We start from the raw sequence: 20691 nt of genomic DNA, 5'->3' as shown, positions 1-20691 counted from the left end.
AGAACCTATGGTAGTGCTCTGGTCCATGAGCCCCTGTGGCACGTGAGTCCCGCTTTCATTGTTCTATGCCACCTCTCCATCAGGCCATTGCTTTGCACATGGTAAGCAAAGTTGTGCATATGGTCAATCCCACAGAGGCTGCAAAGAGCACTGAAAGGGGCTGACTCGAACTGTCTGCCCTGGCTGGTTGAGATATCATCAGGTCCACCAAGTATGCAATCCGTATCTTGACAAAAATCTGTGCAGTGGTGTCTGCTATGATATCATGGAGTCTTTCTATCAATGGCAGACAGAATGTAATGATATCGTTTGGACTAAGGCAGTGGCCCAATGATGTCACTGTGGACATGTTTAAAACATGCTTTCAGGATGGGAAAGTTGCCTAATATAGGTTGAGTATGACATCCAGTTGTGCCCAATGGCAACAGTCACATTTTACATTAGACCACACAAAATGGTCCATAATCAGCCACCAGGGTGGCTTGGGTTCTGATGCTCAACAAATACTTCACATCACATGTTGAGGAGGACCAGTGACCATGGTTTTTCCAGGGAGACATCACTGAGTAATGTGGTGTCAAATTATAAATGCATCGTTCAGTCTGAAGGCTCATATTTCCATCAGAGAGTAGTTCATTGATGGTGGGATTGTTTGTTCTTTGCAATGCATTCATAATTGTATTGTAGAGAGATTGCAGAAAGATATAAAAAATAATCAGAGATGATATTATTGGCTCTGTGCATGTGTTGGGTGTCAGTTGTGTATTGGCCAATAAGATCCAAATGACTGAAATGTCGGCAGCTGGTGTCTGTGGACAGATTGTAAAAGGCATTGATCAAGTACTTATGATCTGTAAATATTGTCACATGGCAACCTTCAATGTCTTCACTGAAATAAAACACAGCAGAGTAAACTGCAAGCAGCTCATGCTCAAATGCTGAACATTTTGATTGCATGGCCCAGAGTTTGTTGGAGAAAAATTGAAGTGGTTGTGGCACACCATAAACTATCTGTTGAAGGACAGCTCTAATTTCTGTGTTGCTTTCATCCATAGTAAATGTCAATTGTACATCTGGTTGTGGGTGTGCTAACATAACAGCTTAAAGCAGGCAATTTATAGCATGGCAAATATGCTTCCATCATTTCTGGGGCCCAAGGTAATTTCCTTTTTCTGTGTTTGTCTTTTCCTTTCAAGGCATTTGTAGTGGGATCTGCAAGCTAGCTGCCTGAGGAAGGTGGAATTGTTATAGTTCATTGTATGTTTTCAGGCGAGGAAGGTCTTGCAGCTGCAGCACACGTTCAACTGTAGTCATAATTTTGCCTTGTTCATGACCACTCTGCCATCATGCAGTGAACTAGCACTTGTACTAGGTGCCATGAGTGCTCATCTGTGGAACACGAGAAGATGAGTATGTCATCAAGATATGTATAGCAACAGGAGGAGGTGGAATAGGAGACTGCCAATGAACTGCTGCCAAGCCCGTGCAGCATTTTCAAGCCTGTACAGTATAAAGAGGTACGCAAAAAGTCCAAATGGATTTATAATCACAATCTTTTCGATTTTGTCAGAGTGCATCAGTATTTGTAGGTAGGCAAGCTTGCAATCAATCACACTGAAGATTGTAGCACCTGCGAGGTCATGCACAAAGCCCTGGGAATAGGATAGCTGTTATGCACTGTCTAGAATTAACCCTCTAACCATTGCACAATCTGGAACAAGCCAGATTCTGGAGACCCAGGGATTACCTTAAGGGCAAATAATTCCTCCTTTAAGGAGATGGTTAACTGTAGCTTTTGTAATTTGCAAATCCACTGGGGTTAACCATTGTGGTTTGCATTGAACTGGGGGTCCATCTGTGGTTACTATGCAATACATGGCTCTGTCATGAGAAGCACAAGTGTGTGCACATATGCCTGAGGTGGCGGGGTTGGAAGCATTGTTAACAGACACTGCACGCTGCAATTTACTGACCTTGTGGTGACTCTGGCGTGGTGTATTCTGGGACGGGGGGGGGGGGGGGGGGGGGGGGGGGGGGGGGGGGGGGGGGGGGGGCAGCATGTCTGCGCATGGGAAGCAGCACTGTGTCCAGCTGTTTGTTGTCTGCCATGCAGAGCTGCTTGTGTGCTGCTGCTATGGCCATGGTGCATGGTGGCAGCAGCAAAGTGACATTAAAGCTCTATATTTTCTATCCGGAGTTACTGTGACCATGTGTTGCTTGAGGTCATGGATGGAGTGATCGAGGGTGAGTGCGCCAGGCACCAGTTTTGGAGGCATGGAAAGGGCAGAGATAGTTTGCACTCGTTCACCTGAGATGTGGTGAATGAGTGTGGACTGTAAGACATCATGAGAGAGTTGCTGATGTTATAAAAAGTTCATTCCGATGACTGGTTCTACCATGGCAGCCACCAGGAAAGTCCATTGACACTGGAGTTTGTATACACTAATGTTGGAGTCATTAGCAACCTGTAGCATGAGGGCAGTTATAGGCTTGAAAGTTGGAGTGAAAGAGCGTGGAAGTGAGCTAACATCAGAGTCTGTGACAATTAGTGATATTGGTTTGATGCTTTGTCCAAGACAAGGAGATGTCCATGAGCAACAGCTGAGGCAAGCGTATATGTGTTGGATGTTCTGGTGGATTGTAGCCAACTTGGTGAGGCATCGCAGGCTGGAGCACCTACTGTGACTTGCTTGTGGAGTTTAGGTATCCGCAAGGGTCTCGACATTTGCATGCAGCATCACCGAATTGCATATGATACAAGAAGGGAGTAGAACCTAGAGCCTGTGTGGGATATGTGACATTATTAGCGTGTGTAGCTCTGGGCACCGATGTGCTTTGCTGTACAGGCAGTGAGGAGTGCTGCAGTCTCCCATGATTGTGGATTGTGGCCCTTTCTTCCCAGGCAGCTGCGTTCGTGTGGCATGGGGAGGGGGGTCTGCTGCATTTATTGTTGAATCTAACAGTGTGCCCTATTACTTTTAGCCTATAGTGAATGAAAGTGAACATTCTGTCAGCAATAGCCAAGCACCATCTGGTTGGCTCTGTCTCATTCACACTCTCAGCGAGCTGTAAGTCTGTTGATAGCTTGATCAACCACAGCACTCACAGCATGGCATATTATTCTTGGCTTGGAAAAGTGATATTTTGAGCTGAGCACCACCCAAATATGTGAATTTACCGGTGATCACGGAATGTCAGTGAAGTGTGTGAGGCAAGATGATGTAGTTGGTCATTGCATGGCAAATTGGAAATGTTGAAATACGTTGCTTGAAAGACGTGGGTGACATGAACATGGCATTGCGGAGATGATTAGAATTGAGAAAGCACTCGGAGGACATTGTGGAATTCATTGTATTTAAGTCAGTTGATGGGTTCATCATATGTCACCATTGTTGATGCAGTGTCATGCCACTGTTGGCTAGCTGTAATGAAAACAGATTATTCGTACACTCTGTTTTCACAGTCAGATTCACACACTGTCTGCACTGATTCTGAGCTGCAGTCCTGTGAGCGGTGTCTGTTGACATAGGTACAGTGCTGGTGATGAGGTGTATGATGGCGACATTGTTACTGCATAATAAGAACTATCAGATTTGGAGACAAATTTGTATGTATTCGTGGTTGACGGGGTCACCAATGTAGTGAGATATTGCAGTGGTAGTAAGCCACTGATGGTGACAACACACCTGGCTCACAACAATACTCTTTATTAAAAAGAGCACTAGTACAGAGTGCCCCTCAATTGCATTGTCCATCTCGCACCCCAGTCATCCCCCCTGTCCCAAAGAGCTTCGAGTGCCCCACAGTATATGCAAAATGGCAGGCTTTGTAACCAACAAAGAGATGCTTTGTAATAATATATAAAAATAATGCAAACTTGCAAGGGAGAAAAATCAGAGTCATTAAAAGCAGACAACTATAGTGACTGATAGAATTGATGATGCACATGATGCAAAACTGAAGCACCAAGTTGCTGCAATTTTCCAGTTATAAATTTATGTATTACTACCTCTGTTAAAGCTGTAACATTTGTTTCTTTGTGTTGCACTTACCTGAGTTAGTAAGAACCCTGCTGATATATTTTCCATCACCACTGCCTGGTATTCTGCTTTGTCAAACACAGGAGCATTGTCATTAACATCATTGAGAAACACAGTGACTTCTGCCGAACTAGATAATGATTCATCTGGTCCCAGCTGATGGGCTATGATCTAGAAAATGAAATACACATTAGTACAAAAGATCATTGTAGTACTAATTAACTGTTATTGCAGTACATCTTCAAAATTTATATTCCAGTGGAATAAAGATTCTAATTTGCATAGTAAAAAGTTAGTCAAACAAACACACAAACTGAACCTTATTCAAGAAGTAGCATTTTCTTCCAACATGACTTGTAATTATATGCTGTATGTATTTGTCATAATGCCCCCATGAAGTATGCACCTTGTCATTGATGGAGTGGCTTGTGTGCTTAGGCAAAACAGATAGCTAAACTGTTGGTGCAGTCACAGTGGTAGGGTATCCGTTGAGATGCCAGACAGACATGTGGTTCCTGAAGAGGGGCAGCAGCCTTTATAGTAGTTACAGGGACAACAGTGAGGATGATTGATTGGGCTGGCCTTTTACATCAACCGAAAGGTCATGCTGTGCTGGTACTGAAAATGGCTGAAAGCAAGGGGAAACTACAAACATAATTTTTCCTGAGGGCAGGCTGCTCTACTGTATGGTTAAATGATGATGGTGTCTTCTTCAGTAAAATATCACAGAAGTAAAATGGTCCCCCATTTGAATCTCCAGGCAGGGGATACTCAGGAGGATGTTGTCATAAGCAAAAACAACACTGCGGTTCCACAGATTGGAGCATCAAATGTTAAATATCTTAATTGGGCAGGTAAGTTAAAAAATTTAAAAAGGAAAATGGATAGGTTGAAGTTAGGTATAGTGGAGATTAGTGAAGTTTGGTGGCAGGAGGAACAGGACTTCTGGTCAGGTGAATACTGGGTTATATATAAGGTCAAATATGGGTAATGCAGGAGTGAGTTTAATAAAGAATAAGAAAATAGCAATGCAGGTGAGCTACTATGAAAAGCATAGTAAACGCATTATCATAGACAATAGACATGAAGCCTCACCTACCACAGAAGTTTATATGCTAAATATCTCTGCAGATGATCAAGAAATTGAAGAAATTTATGATGGGATAAAAGAAATTATTCAGATAGTTAAGGGAGATGAAAATTTAATTGTGATGGGGGACTGGAATTTTATAGTAGGAAAAGAAAGAGAAGGAAAAATATTAGGTGAATATGGACTGAGGGAAGGAATGAAAGAGGAAGCATCTGGCAATATTTTCAACAGAGTGTCACTAACACTTGATTTATGAATCATGAAAAAAGGTTGTATACATTGAAAACACCTGGAGACACCAGATGTCTCAGATTGATTATATAATGCAAGACAGAGATTTTGGAACCTGATTTTGAAGTGTAAGGCATTTTCAGGGATAGATGTGTATTCTGACCACAAGGTTATGAACTGCAGATTAAAACTGAAGAAAATGCAAAAAGGTAGGAAATTAAGGAGATGGGACCTTGATAAGTCAAAAGAACTGGATGTTGTTAAGAATTTCAGGGGGAGCATTTGGCAATGGTTGACTAGAACAGGGGGCAGGAATACAGTAAAAGGTGAATGGGTAGTTCTGACAGATGAAATAGTGAAGGCAACAGAGGATCAAGTAGGTAAAAAGACATGTCCTAGTATAAATCCTTGGATAACACAGGAGATGCTGTATTGAACTAATGAAAGGAGAAAATACAGGGTGTACCAAAAAGAATCATTTGATTTGGCACATCTGTACTTCTCAAGCTAATAAACATATACAATGAATTTTGTTTCTTAATGGATGGGAAACACAAAAAGTTTTTTTTTAATACCTTTTCATAGGTGTTCAATATGCCCCCTTGAGATGTATGGCATATGTCATTGTGGTATTCAAATTTTTCTCACACTGCAGTGAGCATGTCTTGAGTTACAGCTCACACAGCTGCTGTTACGCAGAGTCTCAGTTCATTCATTGTTTTTGGTAATGGAGGCACATAAACAGAATTCTATATAAAACTCCACAAGAAATAATCACGTACAGTCAGGTCCAATGACCTTGGAGGCCAGTAATGTAAGGCTGAATCATTTGGTCCAGTGTGACTGATCCATCGTTCAGTAATCCTTTGATTTAAAAATTCCCACTCTTCCAGATGCCAGTATAGTGGTGCCCCATCCTATTGGTAGATGGAGTCATTCAAATCAGTCTCCAACTGTAGGAAAATAAAGTTCTCAAGCATATCGAAATATGTGTTTCCTGTAACAGTGTGCTCAGCAAAGAAAAATGGACCATATATCTTTTCCCAAGAAACAGCACAAAACACATTAAATTTTGGAGAGTCCCTCTCATGTTACACAAATTCATGTGGTTGTTCCGTACCCCATATTCTCACATTATGATAGTTCATCTTTCCATTTAAATAGAACATTGCGTGGTTACTAAACACTAATCATGAAAGAAATCTGTCATCGTCCATCTTGCCAAGAACGAAGGTACATAACCCCACACCTAGTTGTCTGTCACTTTCACAAAGACCTTGCAGCAGCTGAATTTTGAAAGGTTTCATGTATAAACATTTGACGCAACACACACCAGTGGACATTGGGGGCATGCTGAGCAGTTGAGCTGCATGGTGAACAGATTTCTGCAGACTCATTGTGAAACTATGGCGGATGTGTTCGACATCTGTGTCAGACACTTTGGAATAGCCTGGCGATTTGCCTTTACACAAACAACCTGTTTCTCAGAATTGTTCATGCCATTGTTTAATGCTCTATGCTGTAGAATGATCCACACCATAGCCAGTATGAAAGTCACGCTGGACAGCTATTACTGACCCGCATTGCACAAAACATAGAACACAAAATGGCTTTCTGTTGTCCCAACACCATTTATACTAGAACTGAAATGGATGCACACTGCTGCTACCTAGTGGGAACCATGTAAAACTCGAGAGTTTGCTCTTTCCAATAGTACATTGTTCGCACACCTACCTCAAACAACGTAATGGTTATGATTTTTTAAAATCTGATGATTTTTTTATACACCCTGTGTAAAAATGCAGTTAATTTGAAATAGGCAAAAGGGAATACAAACATATAAAAATGGGATTGACAGGAGATGCAAAATGGCTAAGCAGGAAGGCTAGAGGTCAAATGTAAGATTCAGAAGCATATATCAATAGGGGAAAGACAGATACCACCTACTGGAATTTTAAAGAGGCCTTTGGAGAAAATAGAAGGAGCTGTATGAATATCAAGAGCTCAGATGAAAAACCAGTCCTAAGCAAAAAAGGGACTCTAAAAAGAGGCAGGAGAGTATTGAAGGTCTATAAAAGGATGACAAACTTGAACACAGTATTATAGAAATGGAAGATGACATAGTTGAAGATGAGATGGGAGATATGATACTATGAGAAGTATTCGACAGAACACTGAAAGATCCAATTTGAAACAAGGCCCCAGAAGTGGAGAACATTCTGTCAGAATGTTTGATAGGCTTGGGAGAGTCAGCCATGGCAGAACTCTTCCATCTGGTAGGCAAGATGTATGAACAGTCAAATTACCATCAGAATTCAAGAAGAATGTCATAATTCCAATTTTAAAGAAAGCAATTGCTGACATGTGTGAAAATTACCACACTATCAGTTTAATAAGTCATGGTCACAAAATACTAACAAATTCTTTACCGAAGAATGGAAAAGCTGGTAGAAGCCGACCTTTGGGCAAGATCAGTTTGGATTCCGGAGAAATGTAGAAACACGTGATGCAATATTGACACTATGACTTATCTTAGAAGATAGGTTAAGGAAAAGCAAACCTATGTTTACTGTATTTTGTGGGCTATAAAACACTACAGGTTATAAGATGCACCTTTTTTAAGCAGTTTTTTTAAATAACATTTTTACCATTTTAATTATTGAGCTGCAAAGCCAGACTAAAAAAAAGTTCTTAGTTTATAAAACTGAACTGACCTTAAAATCTCTGATAATCATCATCTGAACTTTCTTTTCTTTCGCCTCTTCATCATCATCATTGTCCTATTCATATTTAAGATGGTCTTCACTGACATCAAGAGTGTTACTTATGCCGACTTCTCACTCTCTTGATCTAAACCATGACTGTTTTATCCACTGACACACTTGTTTGATTGCAGGTCATTTTAAAGCACCCTTTGGGGTGAACTCATGTTGGGTTTCAACCATCATCCATTTGTTCCATTCCTCTCTTATATACACTTTAAATGGTTAACTTATTGAGACATCAAGAGGTTGTGATTGTGAATTAAGTCCTTGTGGAATAACAGCAGGCTCTGTATTTCTCTGTCTCAATTTCTCTATCACAGAATTTTTCATACGACATCTTATAGTACCAGAGACAAGATGGCACAGGGTAAAAGTGTACAAATCGCCGATCCTGCAGTTCCAACGAATTTCAACCATAATAAGTGCAAAATATGTTAAAAAAAAGTTATATGAGGTATTCTGTGTATTAGCTGTAATTACTGGTACCACAAAAAATACGCCAAAGTTAACCTGAACTACTTTAACAGTGAAGATCAGTGGACATGCCGCCAATGCATCATACTAGCTATGGAATCCAAAGTAAACCATACTCTATTAATGCAGGATCACATAATTACGTCATTGAAACAAGAAATAATGGTCTTCAACCTCAAACATTAAAGCCTACTGATGAAGTATCAAGAACTATTAGTGAAGTGTAATGAACCTGAACTGGCAGTAACCAATAAACCCACGAACAATGAACTCGTTATCCACACCCCGAACGTAAATATCGGTAACAAAAACTGGTGTTTGATGGGACAGCGTACTATGAGAAATAGTCAAGTGGTAAATCATGCTCAGAATGCAATGCTGAATCCTAACAGAAATTGTGTGTTGTCTAGTGCCACGTGTGATTGTAGCCCTGTACAATCTGCATGTAAACAAACTACCACAGAAAAGTTTTTACACGAAAATTAACCCAAAGTGAACAATCTGACACACAGTTTATGAGTAATCTGCCAGTGAACATAATTTCTCAAGCACCAATATATGTGCAGGACAAAAACAAAAGAAATTCCAGAATGTTACATAGCAAGAAAATCTCGGAAAAAAGGAAAGTTCTAATATTAAGTGACAGTTATGGAAGAGACAGTGCTCAAATACTACAAGACAAACTAGGGCCCTCATACCAGGTAAAAAGCATAGTAAAATCTGGTGCTACACTAAAAGAGGCGGTAAAAAATGCAGAAAATTTATCAAGAAGCTTCAATACACATGATACTTTGATTGTAATGGGGGGTTCTAACGACACAGACAAACCTCTTGATCTAATGATGAAACATGTGGTAGAACCATTGGAACCAATACTCGCTCTAAGTCACAAAATGAATATCATTATCCATCATATACCCAGGAGATATGATGTTCATAATTTAAATAGTAAAATTAATACTGCAAACCTCCACTGATACAAGCACTGAATTTAGCAAAACATGCGTACAAAAAAGAATTGCTGTGAACTCTGAAATAGAGAGACTAGCCAGAAACCACTTCACAACACATGGTTTCCACCTAAACAAATGTGGTAAGGAGATTATCTGCAATAGACTGGCCTTCCTGACAACTATGGGAGACAATAAGAAACCAAAAGTCAGAAACTGTAAACAGATACTCATAAGCAAATGGATCAAGACAAACAAGATGGGAAATAAAAAGAGTAATAGAGGCCATACTGTGCAAATTACACTAGACAAATGGGTCACAAAGTCACAGAGACGAAACAGAAACCCCTGACCCCTCAAAAAGGTCAGGAACCTGAAAGGATCAATAATGAGATGGTGAACATTATTGAGACAGCCCTCCAGAATGACAATGTGATGCCTCAGCAGTGTGATGTGCATGTGGATAGTTTTCAGGACCACCTGGAGGATGAGTCAGCTACCAAGGATGACCAACAGAACCAGCACAACTGCTTGGAAGTCAACATATCTGGAATACAGCACAATTTAAAATAAAGGTTAGTGACACAGTAAATATGACTTCGAGCCCCCTGAGTAAACCCCTCTCAGACCTGAAAATCTATTATCACAATGTCCAATCCTTAAGCAACAAAACTGATGACTTAAACATTTTGCTGACCAGTGAACTCAGTGATACTTCAGTAGTATGCCTAGCAGAGCACTGGCTCTGCACTGATGTAGTTAAGTTAATCTCACTACCAAATTTCAAATTGTGTGAACACTACTCCAGATCAAATGATGGACATGGTGGGGTTGCCATCTTCATAAAACAACACATTGAATATAGCCCACTTCCTACCCTGAAGGAAATAGGAACAGACAAGATCTTTGAATATGCAGCCATAAAGCTTACAATCTAAATCTAATTGTAGCTACAATTTACCATCCCCCCCTCCAGTAGTATTAATGATTTTCTGTTACAAATGGACTTGTTTCTATCCAAAATAAGTCAGTGGAAACAGGATGTAATTATATCTGATGACTTTGATATAGACTTTCTCACCCACAACAGAAACAGGAAGACATTGATTAACATTGCAAAAACTTGTAATCTGCATGGCCTTGTAAACGAGCCTACTAGAGTAACACCCACATCCAAGATGGCTCTAGATAAAATTTTTGCAAATAGAAATAAACTTAACCCAACACTAGAAATATACAGTGCAGTATTCAGTGACCACCAAGCTGTCATTCTTAAGGTCGATTTTAGCAAAGATACCTGAAACCCAGTCCCACCTAAAGCTTTACGGAGGTTTTTCACTTAAGTTTACCACTTTGAAGAGGCTTTTCCACAAAAACCAATAAGAATAAATAATAATAAGAGAAACAAGACTTGGATTACACCAGCTATAAAAATCTCTTGCAAACATAAAAGAATACTCCACATGTTATGTAAACATAGTAGTGACTCCCCCCAACTAACAGAATACTATAAAAACGACACATGTATCCTAAGAAAAGTGATATGACAGGCAAAAAGGATGCAAAATGATGAGTACATTGACAAATCCACCATTAAAGTAAAAGCAATGTGGAATATTATAAAAAGGGAAAGAGGGGAAATCAAAGCTACACACATGAACATAGAAATCAAATTCAACAATGAATCTATATCTGATCCCAAAGTTGTGGTGAACTTTTTCAACAAATTCTTTAAGAGCGTAGCTGAAAAATTGGTCAAAAATAATCCTAGCACAGACTACCAACCAGCAAACCAAAAATACCACACATGTGCAGAGTCAATTTTCATTACTAAAGCCACTGAAAATGATGTTGCAAAAGCCCTAAGAGAGTTAAAAAATTCATGTTCAGCTGGAATTGATGGTATCTCAGCAGCTGTCATCAAAAATTGCTGAACCATTATCTCACCTCTGTGACTGTTCTTTCAAGGCAGGTACTTTCCCTGGAGCTCTGAAACTTGTCTTCAAAAAAGGTGATAAAGATTTGAATAACTACAGGCCTATCTCATTCTCATCCTGCTTTTCTAAAGTTTTTGAAAAAATAATGTACAAAAAGCTGATGGACTTCATTAAAAAAAAAAAAAAAAGATGATTTACTATGTTTAGCTCAACATGGGTTCAGAAGCAACAAATCTCATTAAACTGCAGTATATGATTGCATAAATACGCTATTAGATCTGTTAGATAAAAAAAAACAACCCATAACAGGCATATTTCTGGATATGTCAAAGGCTTTTGACGCTGTTGACCACAAAATATTGCTGGAAAAAATAGAACACTATGGTATCAGAGGAATTGCAAACAATTGGATTGCTTCATTCCTAACCAATCGGATGCAGAGAGTCAGCAGGAAATACACTAATAGACAAACCAAGTCAGGAACCGAAATCCTATCGAGTAATAAAACTGTAAAGCAAGATGTACCACAGGGCTCAATATTGGGACCTCTACTTTTCCTCCTGTATATTAATGGCTTGAGCCTGAAAGTAGATGCACACAAAACAATAATATTTGCTGATGACACAACTGTACTCCTCAAAGGGGAGAATACAGAGGATGTGCAAAAAGCTGTGAACTTGACCAATGAACAACTCAGCAACTGGTCTAAAATCAACAGATTAACTATCAACACCAAAAAGACAGCTTCCATGAACTTTCACACAGCACAAAATGCAAATCCCTCTCAGCCACTTGTCACTGTAAATAACCAGCCAAGAGATACTGACACTGTTTGCAAATTCCTGGGTCTGTGGGTTCAAGATAACCTGAAATGGCATACATATATAGGAAAGTTAAATGCCAGAATTAGTACTGGCTGTTATGCATTTAGTGTACTGAAATCTTGTGCTAGCCTGAAAACAGTAATCAACATGTACTACACTTACATACAAGCCCACCTAAAATATGGTGTGATATTCTGCGGAAATTCTCCAACTGTCCTGAGCACATTCAACATCCAGAAGAGAGCTTTGAGGATTATTACTGGGAACAAACCCAGAGACTCCTGCAAACCCATCTTCAGAAAGTTGGAAATCCTTACACTGCCTTGCCTATGCATTATTAAGACTCTAAAATATTTCAGAAACCAATAGTGCCAACTGACTCCAGAGACGTAAAAAATAATGAAATACATAAACACAACACCAGGAAAAACTCAAATCTGCATGTTTTACATACAAACACTCAACTGTGTAAAAAGGGAGCATTCCACATGGGCCTCCAACTGTTCAATAATCTTCCCACTAGTATTAAGTCCATCGAAGACAACATAAAATTTAGCAAAGCTGTGAAGTCATATTTGTTGTGTCACTGTTTTTACTCTATAAATGAATACCTAGAACAGTAATCTTGCTATTTATGTTAAACTGAAAACATTGAGCAATGGAGTGAAGTAAACTTAACCAATCTTTGCAATATAATACATTAGGATACCATATGTTAATACATGTTAACAATGTTAACTGATATTTTACAACGTCTGTAACACACTGTGTACCATCAGATCACATGGAATAAATAAGTAAAAACAGATCTAGCATGAGAAGAGAACTCGTCTTCAATAAAGCACCTTTCCTTTTCTTCCACACTCAGTTAATCTATAATTTCATACCATCCTCATCCATCCAACCCTTTTCATGTATGTGAACAAGAACACCTGGTAGTATTTCAGTACATTTTGTGCTTGAAAATGATCACTGGATTAAGTTTGGTACCATCAGCACAACATGAAAGGACAACAGTGTAGTGCATTTTTTTCATGTTCATTTGTTTTTATAGTTACAATTTTAGCACCTTACATGGTAACAGTTCTATTACGTGTGTCACAGGAGTTTCGCCCATATTCACTATTTGACTTAGTTCCACACAGGTTTTCTTTCGATGTTGAATAATAAAGTGATGGAAAGATAGTATTTTCTCTTCATACTCTTGAGGCACTTCCTGGAATATTCTGGTTTTGGTTCGCATGGTAAGTCCATGACACTTCATAAACTTGTAGCACCAACCAACTCCACCCTTAGAGTCTGTTAAGTTCTCTACATCTACATCCATACTCCACAAGCCACCTGACGGTGTGTGATGGAGGGTACCTAGAGTATCTCTATCGGTTCTCCCTTCTATTCCAGTCTCGTACTGTTCATGGAAAGAAAGATTGTCGGTATGCCTCTGTGTAGGCTCTAATCTCTCTGATTTTATCCTCATGGTCTCTTCGCAAGATATACATAGGAGGCAGCAATATACTGCTTGACTTCTCGGTGAAGGTATGTTCTCGAAACTTCAACAAAAGCCCGTACTGAACTACTGAGCATCTCTCTTGCAGAGTCTTCCACTGGAGATTATCTATCATCTCTGTAACACTTTCATGATTACTAAATGATCCTGTAACAAAGTGTGCTGCTCTCCGTTGGATCTTCTCTATCTCTTCTATTAACCCTATCTGGTACGGATCCCACACCAGTGAGCAGTATTCATGCGGTGGATGAACAAGTGTACTGTAACCTACTTCCTTTGTTTTCAGACTGCATTTCCTTAGGATTCTTCCAATGAATCTCAGTCTGGCATCTGCTTTACTGACGATTAATTTTATATGGTCATTCCATTTTAAATCACTCCTAATGCCTACTCCCAGATAATTTATGGAATTAACTGCTTCCAGTTGCTGACCTGCTATATTCTAGCTAAATGATAAAGGATCTTTCTTTCTATGTATTCGCAGCACATTACACTTGTCTACACTGAGATTCAATTGCCATTCCCTGCACCATGTGTCAATTCTTTGCAGATCCTCCTGCATTTCAGTACAATTTTCCATTGTTACAACCTCTCGCTATACTACAGCATCATCCACAAAAAGCATCAGTGAATTTCTGACGTTATCCACAAGGTCATCTACATATATTGTGAATAGCAACAGTCCTACGACACTCCACTGCGGCACACCTGAAATAACTCATACTTTGGAAGACTTCTGTCTATTGAGAATGACATGCTGTGTTCTGTTATCTACGAACTCTTCAATCCAATCACACAATTGGTCTGATAGTCCATATGCTCTTACTTTGTTCATTAAATGACTGTGGGGAACTGTATCAAATGCCTTGCAGAAGTCAAGAAACACGGCATCTACCTGGGAACCCGTGTCTATGGCCCTCTGAGTCTCGTGGACGAATAGCGCGAGCTGGGTTTCACAAGATCGTCTTTTTCGAAACGCATGCTGATTCCTACAGAGTAGATTTCTAGTCTCCAGAAAAGTCATTATACTTGTACATAATATGTGTTCCAAAATTCTACAACTGATCGACATCAGAACTCAAAGTTCCCTTTGCTTCTGTAGCAGTTTTCTAACTTGGTTGTTGTACCACGGTGACTCTTTTCCATCTCTTATGATCTTGCTTGGCACATACTCATCTAATGCATATTGCATGATAGTTTTGAACTTTGTCCACTGATCCTCAACACTATCTGTTCTTGAGATAAAACTTTTGTGTTGAGCCGTCACGTACTCTGAAATCTGCTTTTTGTCACTTTTGCTGAACAGAAAAATCTTCCTACCTTTTTTAATATTTCTATTTATGGCTGAAATCACTGATGCTGTAACCACTTTATGATCGCTGATTCCATGTTCTGTGTTAACTGTTTCAAATAGTTCAGGTCTGTTTGTCACCAGAAGGTCTAATATGTTATCATTATGAGTCGGTTCTCTGTTTAACTATAGTGCTAGCTTATGAGCATGCAATTGAATTTCTTCTTTACTAGCCTGCCAATCGCAAATGGTTTTTTCTGTCGATGAAGGGTTGAAATGCTGCTCAGCTGCTCTGTTTCCATGTTCTTCTACATATGCTGTTACCTTCAATTTATAGCCCACGTCATATGAACACCTTTTATTTTTTTCCATTACGAAGCTAGCTACTAACAGAAATATTGTACTCTTACCGATAACACAAATCACTTTCAATTCAAGTTCACTGGCACCGCAGCCTGCAATGATGCATCAAATGCTAGACAGTGTTCTGATTTTATGATGGTGGTGTGGGAAGCAGACAATGTTAGCAAATTTGTGAATCTCCACAAATCATGTTCGTCGCATTGGTGCACTGTTGCTGCCAGTTGAATCCAAAGTTGCCAGACAGAGATAGGTTTCCTGTGGCACAGAATATATGGCCATTTTTAAAACTAGTGGGAATTTTAAATCAAACACTGGATAATTTTATATTAATTTGGATCACAAGATGCACCTGAAATTTGGAGGCAATTTTTCGAAGAAAAAAGTGCATCTTATAGTTCGTAAAATACGGTATAGCATTTGTAGACTTAGAGGAACCTTCTGACAATGTTGACTGAAACACTCTCTTTGAAATACTGAAGGTAGTACAGGTAAAATACAGGGAGCGAAAGACGATTCACAACTTTTACGGAAACCCGATGGCAGCTATAAGAGTCAAGGGGCATGAAAGGAGAGCAGTGGTTAAGGAGGGAGTGAGGCAAGGTTCTGGCCTATCCTCGATGTTATTCAATCTGTACACTGAGCAAGCAGTAAAGGAAACCAAAGAAAAGTTTGGAGTTAAAAATTAAAGTCCTTAGAGAAGAAATAGAAATAAAAACTTTGAGGTTTGCTGACGATGTGTAATTCTGTCAGAGGCAGTAAAGGACTTGGAAGAGTACTTGAACAGAATGTACAGCATCTTGCAAAGAGGATATAAGATGAACATCAACAAAATAAAACCAAGAATAACAGGATGTAGTCAAATTAAATCAGGTAATGCTGAGGGAGTTAGATTAGGAAACGTGACACTTAAAGTAATAGATGGATTTTGCTACATGGCTAGCAAAATAACTGATGATAACCAAAGTAGAGAGGATATAAAACACAGACTTACAATGGAAAGAAAACTGATTCTGAAGAAGAGAAATTTGTTTACATCAAATATAGATTTAAGAATTAGTATGAAGCATAGACATACATGGAAGCAGTCAGAACTACCAGAAGACCACTATGTTGTCTTTGATGCAGTTCAGAGTAAGGACTGGTAAGTAATCCACCACAGTGTTCTCATTTATGATGTTCTGCAGGTGTGCTGACTGTCCTAGGATTGTTCGCAATTTCTGGATAGTTCTGCAGATGGAAACTACCCTAACACAATTAGATTTTCATTTTGAGAGCCATAAGATGATAATTCAAAATGTGAGAACACAGCTGTGGACTACCCAAATGAAGGCTGTAAAACATTTGCTTCAAGACAGATGGACTAAAGCAATCACTGAAGTGTTATGATGAACATACCCGGACATTGCAATCAGTTGGTTTGGTCATCAGTACTATCACGGATATTTCCATAGTGGGAGTGTTGGAGTGGGTCCTTGTGAGGACACACTTAAAGGAGAAATAAAACAATGGAAAGTCCAGGGAGGAATACCAACAACGTAGTAAAAGATAGATTTCTACCTACCATAAAGATAATACACTAAGTTGCAGACAGGCACAATTAAAAGAAACTTACATATAAGCTTTCAGCCACAGCCTTCATTGTAAAAAGAGACACACACACCATTCATTCACACAAGCAAGCACACCTCATGCACACATGACTGCCAACTCCAGCAGTTTGAGCCAGAATGTGACTATCAGTGGGATGGTGGCAGCAATCTGGAGGAGGTGGGAAAGGGGAAGGGATAATAGTGTAGAGTTGGGGGAAGAGAGGAGTGCTGCCTGGTAGAGTGTGCAGCATATAGAATGCCAACAGGTGCAACATCAGGAAGTTGTGAGACAGGGAGGTGGAGAACATGGAGCAAAAAAGGAGAAGAGTGAGGAAAGATGGTTGGGTGCATTGGCAGAAGGTGACAAACAAAGAGTGTACGATACCAGAATGGGAAGGAGGTGATAGGACAGAGGGGGTGGAAACTGTTTGGTGAAGGGTGTAGGGACAGGATGTTACTGTAGGTTGAGGCTGGGATAATTATGGGAGCGGAGAATGTTGTGTCACAGGATGGTCTACTTTGCTCTTGGCCATGGTTTGGTGGTGGCCATTTATACTGGTGGACAGCTGGTTGGTAGTCATACCAAAATAAAAATCTGTGCAATGATAGCAGCAGAACTGGTAAATGACAGGTGGTTTGGATCTTGGTGGGGTAGGATAAACTTGTGATAAGACTGGAATAGGGAGTACTGGGTGGGTTGATTAGGAAGGGCTTGCACCTGGGTCTTCCACAGAGATATGACTCTTGTGGCACAGTATTGGGATTGAGAGTGGCATGGTGATGGATTAGGATGTTGTGGAGGTTGGGCGGGTGACGGAACACCACTTCTGAAAGGGTAGGATGGATCTTGAGTAGAATGTCCCTCATTTCCTGGCGTGAGGATTGGTAATCAAAGCCCTGGAAAAGGATGTGGTTCAGTTGTTCCATTCTGGGTCGGTACTCAATGACAAAGGGGGCACACCTTTGTGGCTGGTTTCTGGGGGTGATGGGAGGATAGAGCGTATGAGGGGAAATGGCATGAGAAATCTGTTTGTGGACTAGGTCTAGGGGATAGTGCTTGTCTGGGAAGGGCTTGGTGAGACACTCAACACACTGGGCAAGGGAGTTCTTGTCACTGCAGGTATGCTGTGGCTGTGTAGCCAAGTTGTATGTGAGGGATTTTTTGGTTTTGAAATGGATAACAGCTGTCAAAATGCTGTCCACATTAAACTCATCAACCACCAACAGTACCTGCAATCCTTCCACCATTCCCAAGAACCAGCCACAAAAAAGTGATCCTTCATCACTTGATACCACTCCTGACTGGAACAATTGAACCACATCCTTTGCCAGGGCATTGATTACCTATCATCATGCACTGAAATGATGGATATCCTACCCTAGATCCTTCCCTCCCCTCCTAAAGTGGTGTTCCATTGCCCACCCAGCCTTGACAATGTCCTAGTCCATCCCTATACCACTTCCAAACTCAACCCCTTGCCACAAGGATCATATCCCTGTGGAAGACACAGGTGCAGGACCTGCCCAGTCCACCCACCCAGTACTTCCTATTCCAGTCCTGTCACAGATTTATCCTACCCCACCAGTTGCCAGGCCACTTGTGAAAGCAGCCACGTCATTTAGTAGCTCTGCTACAATCACTGCACAGATTTTTATATTGATATGACTACCAACCAGCCAACTGCCAGGATAAATGGCCACCATCAAACCATGGCCAAGAGCAAAAAGGAACATCCTGTATCACAATATGCAGCTGAAAATAACATGCTTGATTTCAATGGCTGCTTCACTACCTGAGCCCTCTGGATCCCCCCTCCACCACCAGGCTTTATAAACTGTACAGATTGGAGTTATCCTTACAACACATTCTCTGCTCCCATAATTATCCCATCTTCAACCTACGGTATCATACTGTCCCCATACCCTTCACTCAACAGTTTCCACCCCCTCTGTCCTATCAACTCCTCTCCATTCCTGCCTCCTACACTCTTTGTCACCCTCTGCCAACACATCCATCCATCTTTCCTCACTCCTCTCCTTTTTCACTCCATTTTCCCCACCTCCCTGCCCCACAACTTCCTTACGCTGCACCTGTTGGCATTCTAGAGCCTGTTCACTCTGCCAGACAGCGCTCCTCTCTTCCCCCAGCTGTACACTGCTATCCCTTCCTCTTCCCCACTCCCTCCAGATTTCTGCTACCATCCCATGGGATAGCTGCATTCTGGACCAAGCTGCTGGAGCTGACAGTCTTGTGTGGGTGAGGTGTGCTTGCTTTTGTGAATGAATGATGTGTGTTTTCTTTTTTCGATGAAGGTAGTGCCCAAGAGTTTATGTGTAAGTGCCTTTTAATTGTGCCTGTCTGCAACTTAGCACGTTATCTTTACAATAAGGATCACATTGTTGTTAAAGGAGAAATAGTAACTCTAGTTATGAGTGCAAAGATTAATAGCTAGGAGAGTAAAGTGCTAACCACAGACACATCTAAAGCTACTGACCAGCAACACCTTAGAGCAAGTCCGTAGCTGAGTCGTGCAATGCCTCTTCTGGTACCAATGGAGCACATCATGGCAATCGTGACTGCTCGACCCCAGAAGCAAACAGCACTGAGGCAAACAAATTGTTATCATTACATCAAAATATTTTTTTGTTATTATTATTAAACTCCCAAGTATCTTCTGTGGCATGTTAAATGTGGAGGAGATGCACATTGTACTTGTGATGGGAGGGGGGGGGGCAGGGGGAAGGAAGTTAGTGAAGACTGTGATGCACCAGAATGGGACCATGTATCTATGCTCGATACAGACAGAGATGCACTGCAGATAGAACACACTGGTAGATACCACTGGAGAAGGAAACCGTGTGCCAAAAGGCAGTGTCAGGTATGCAATGAGCATATCGTGTTGCCTTTGCAGTTAGCAGGAGGTACACCAGAACCAATAATAGGTTTCATCCTGTGGCAGAAGGAAGGTATACCTCAATCAGTAGCTGGCATCCCCAACAACAGCTTATTCTCCTTTCTTCCAGACAGTCCTCACTCCTCTTCTGATGACCCTTCTTGTCGACAATGATAGAATAAGATGGAGAATGACACAGAGTTCTCTACTGAAGGTATTTTACAAGCCTCCTTGGAAGCTGCATTTGCCAGTTTGTTGCCCTGAATTCCCAGATGGTCTGCACAATATCAACTCTTCCTTAGGTAAATGAGGGTGCCCTGGATGGTCTGAACACTATTTTTTCTGGGTACGTATACTGAATGGCTTACAGCGCACTCTGGGATCTGTAGCTGATGAATTTTGTAGCGTGAATAGATTTCATCTGCTTCAGTGTCCTCAGGGTCATATGTACCTCCCCATCACAAACCTAGCCTTGGGGGAACTATTGGGGCAAACTACTGATATCACACTTTTGTATACACATGACTGAAAAATGGAAAATTGTGGCATTGGCACATGAACAGCCACACTGTAGGTGAAATTTAGTGTATATCTTTATGGCACAAGGTGAAAGCTGCCTGCATGCTAGACTGAGCGATCAGTGAGGATAGGCCAAGTACCTATATGCCTTTCACGCTGCAAGGAAATACTATCAAATGGATGATGGAGGCTCACCAGTCTTCACTCTGAGGTTGCC

At 40.6% G+C, this 20691-nt stretch overlaps 1 protein-coding gene across 1 annotated transcript in view; it reads right to left on the bottom strand.

Annotated features, from left to right (window-relative positions):
• Window positions 1-20691, bottom strand: part of LOC126128123 (cadherin-86C-like) — a 334718-nt gene that overhangs the window by 125043 nt on the left and 188984 nt on the right. The window contains exon 11 of the mRNA XM_049915150.1: window positions 4053-4211. Coding sequence (XP_049771107.1) covers window positions 4053-4211 — 159 coding nt within the window. The remainder of the gene's footprint in view (window positions 1-4052; window positions 4212-20691) is intronic.

The sequence above is a fragment of the Schistocerca cancellata genome, chromosome 1 (genome assembly GCF_023864275.1).
Source record: "Schistocerca cancellata isolate TAMUIC-IGC-003103 chromosome 1, iqSchCanc2.1, whole genome shotgun sequence".
Lineage (NCBI taxonomy): Eukaryota > Metazoa > Arthropoda > Insecta > Orthoptera > Acrididae > Schistocerca > Schistocerca cancellata.
This window is presented reverse-complemented; position numbering and strand designations above follow the sequence as displayed.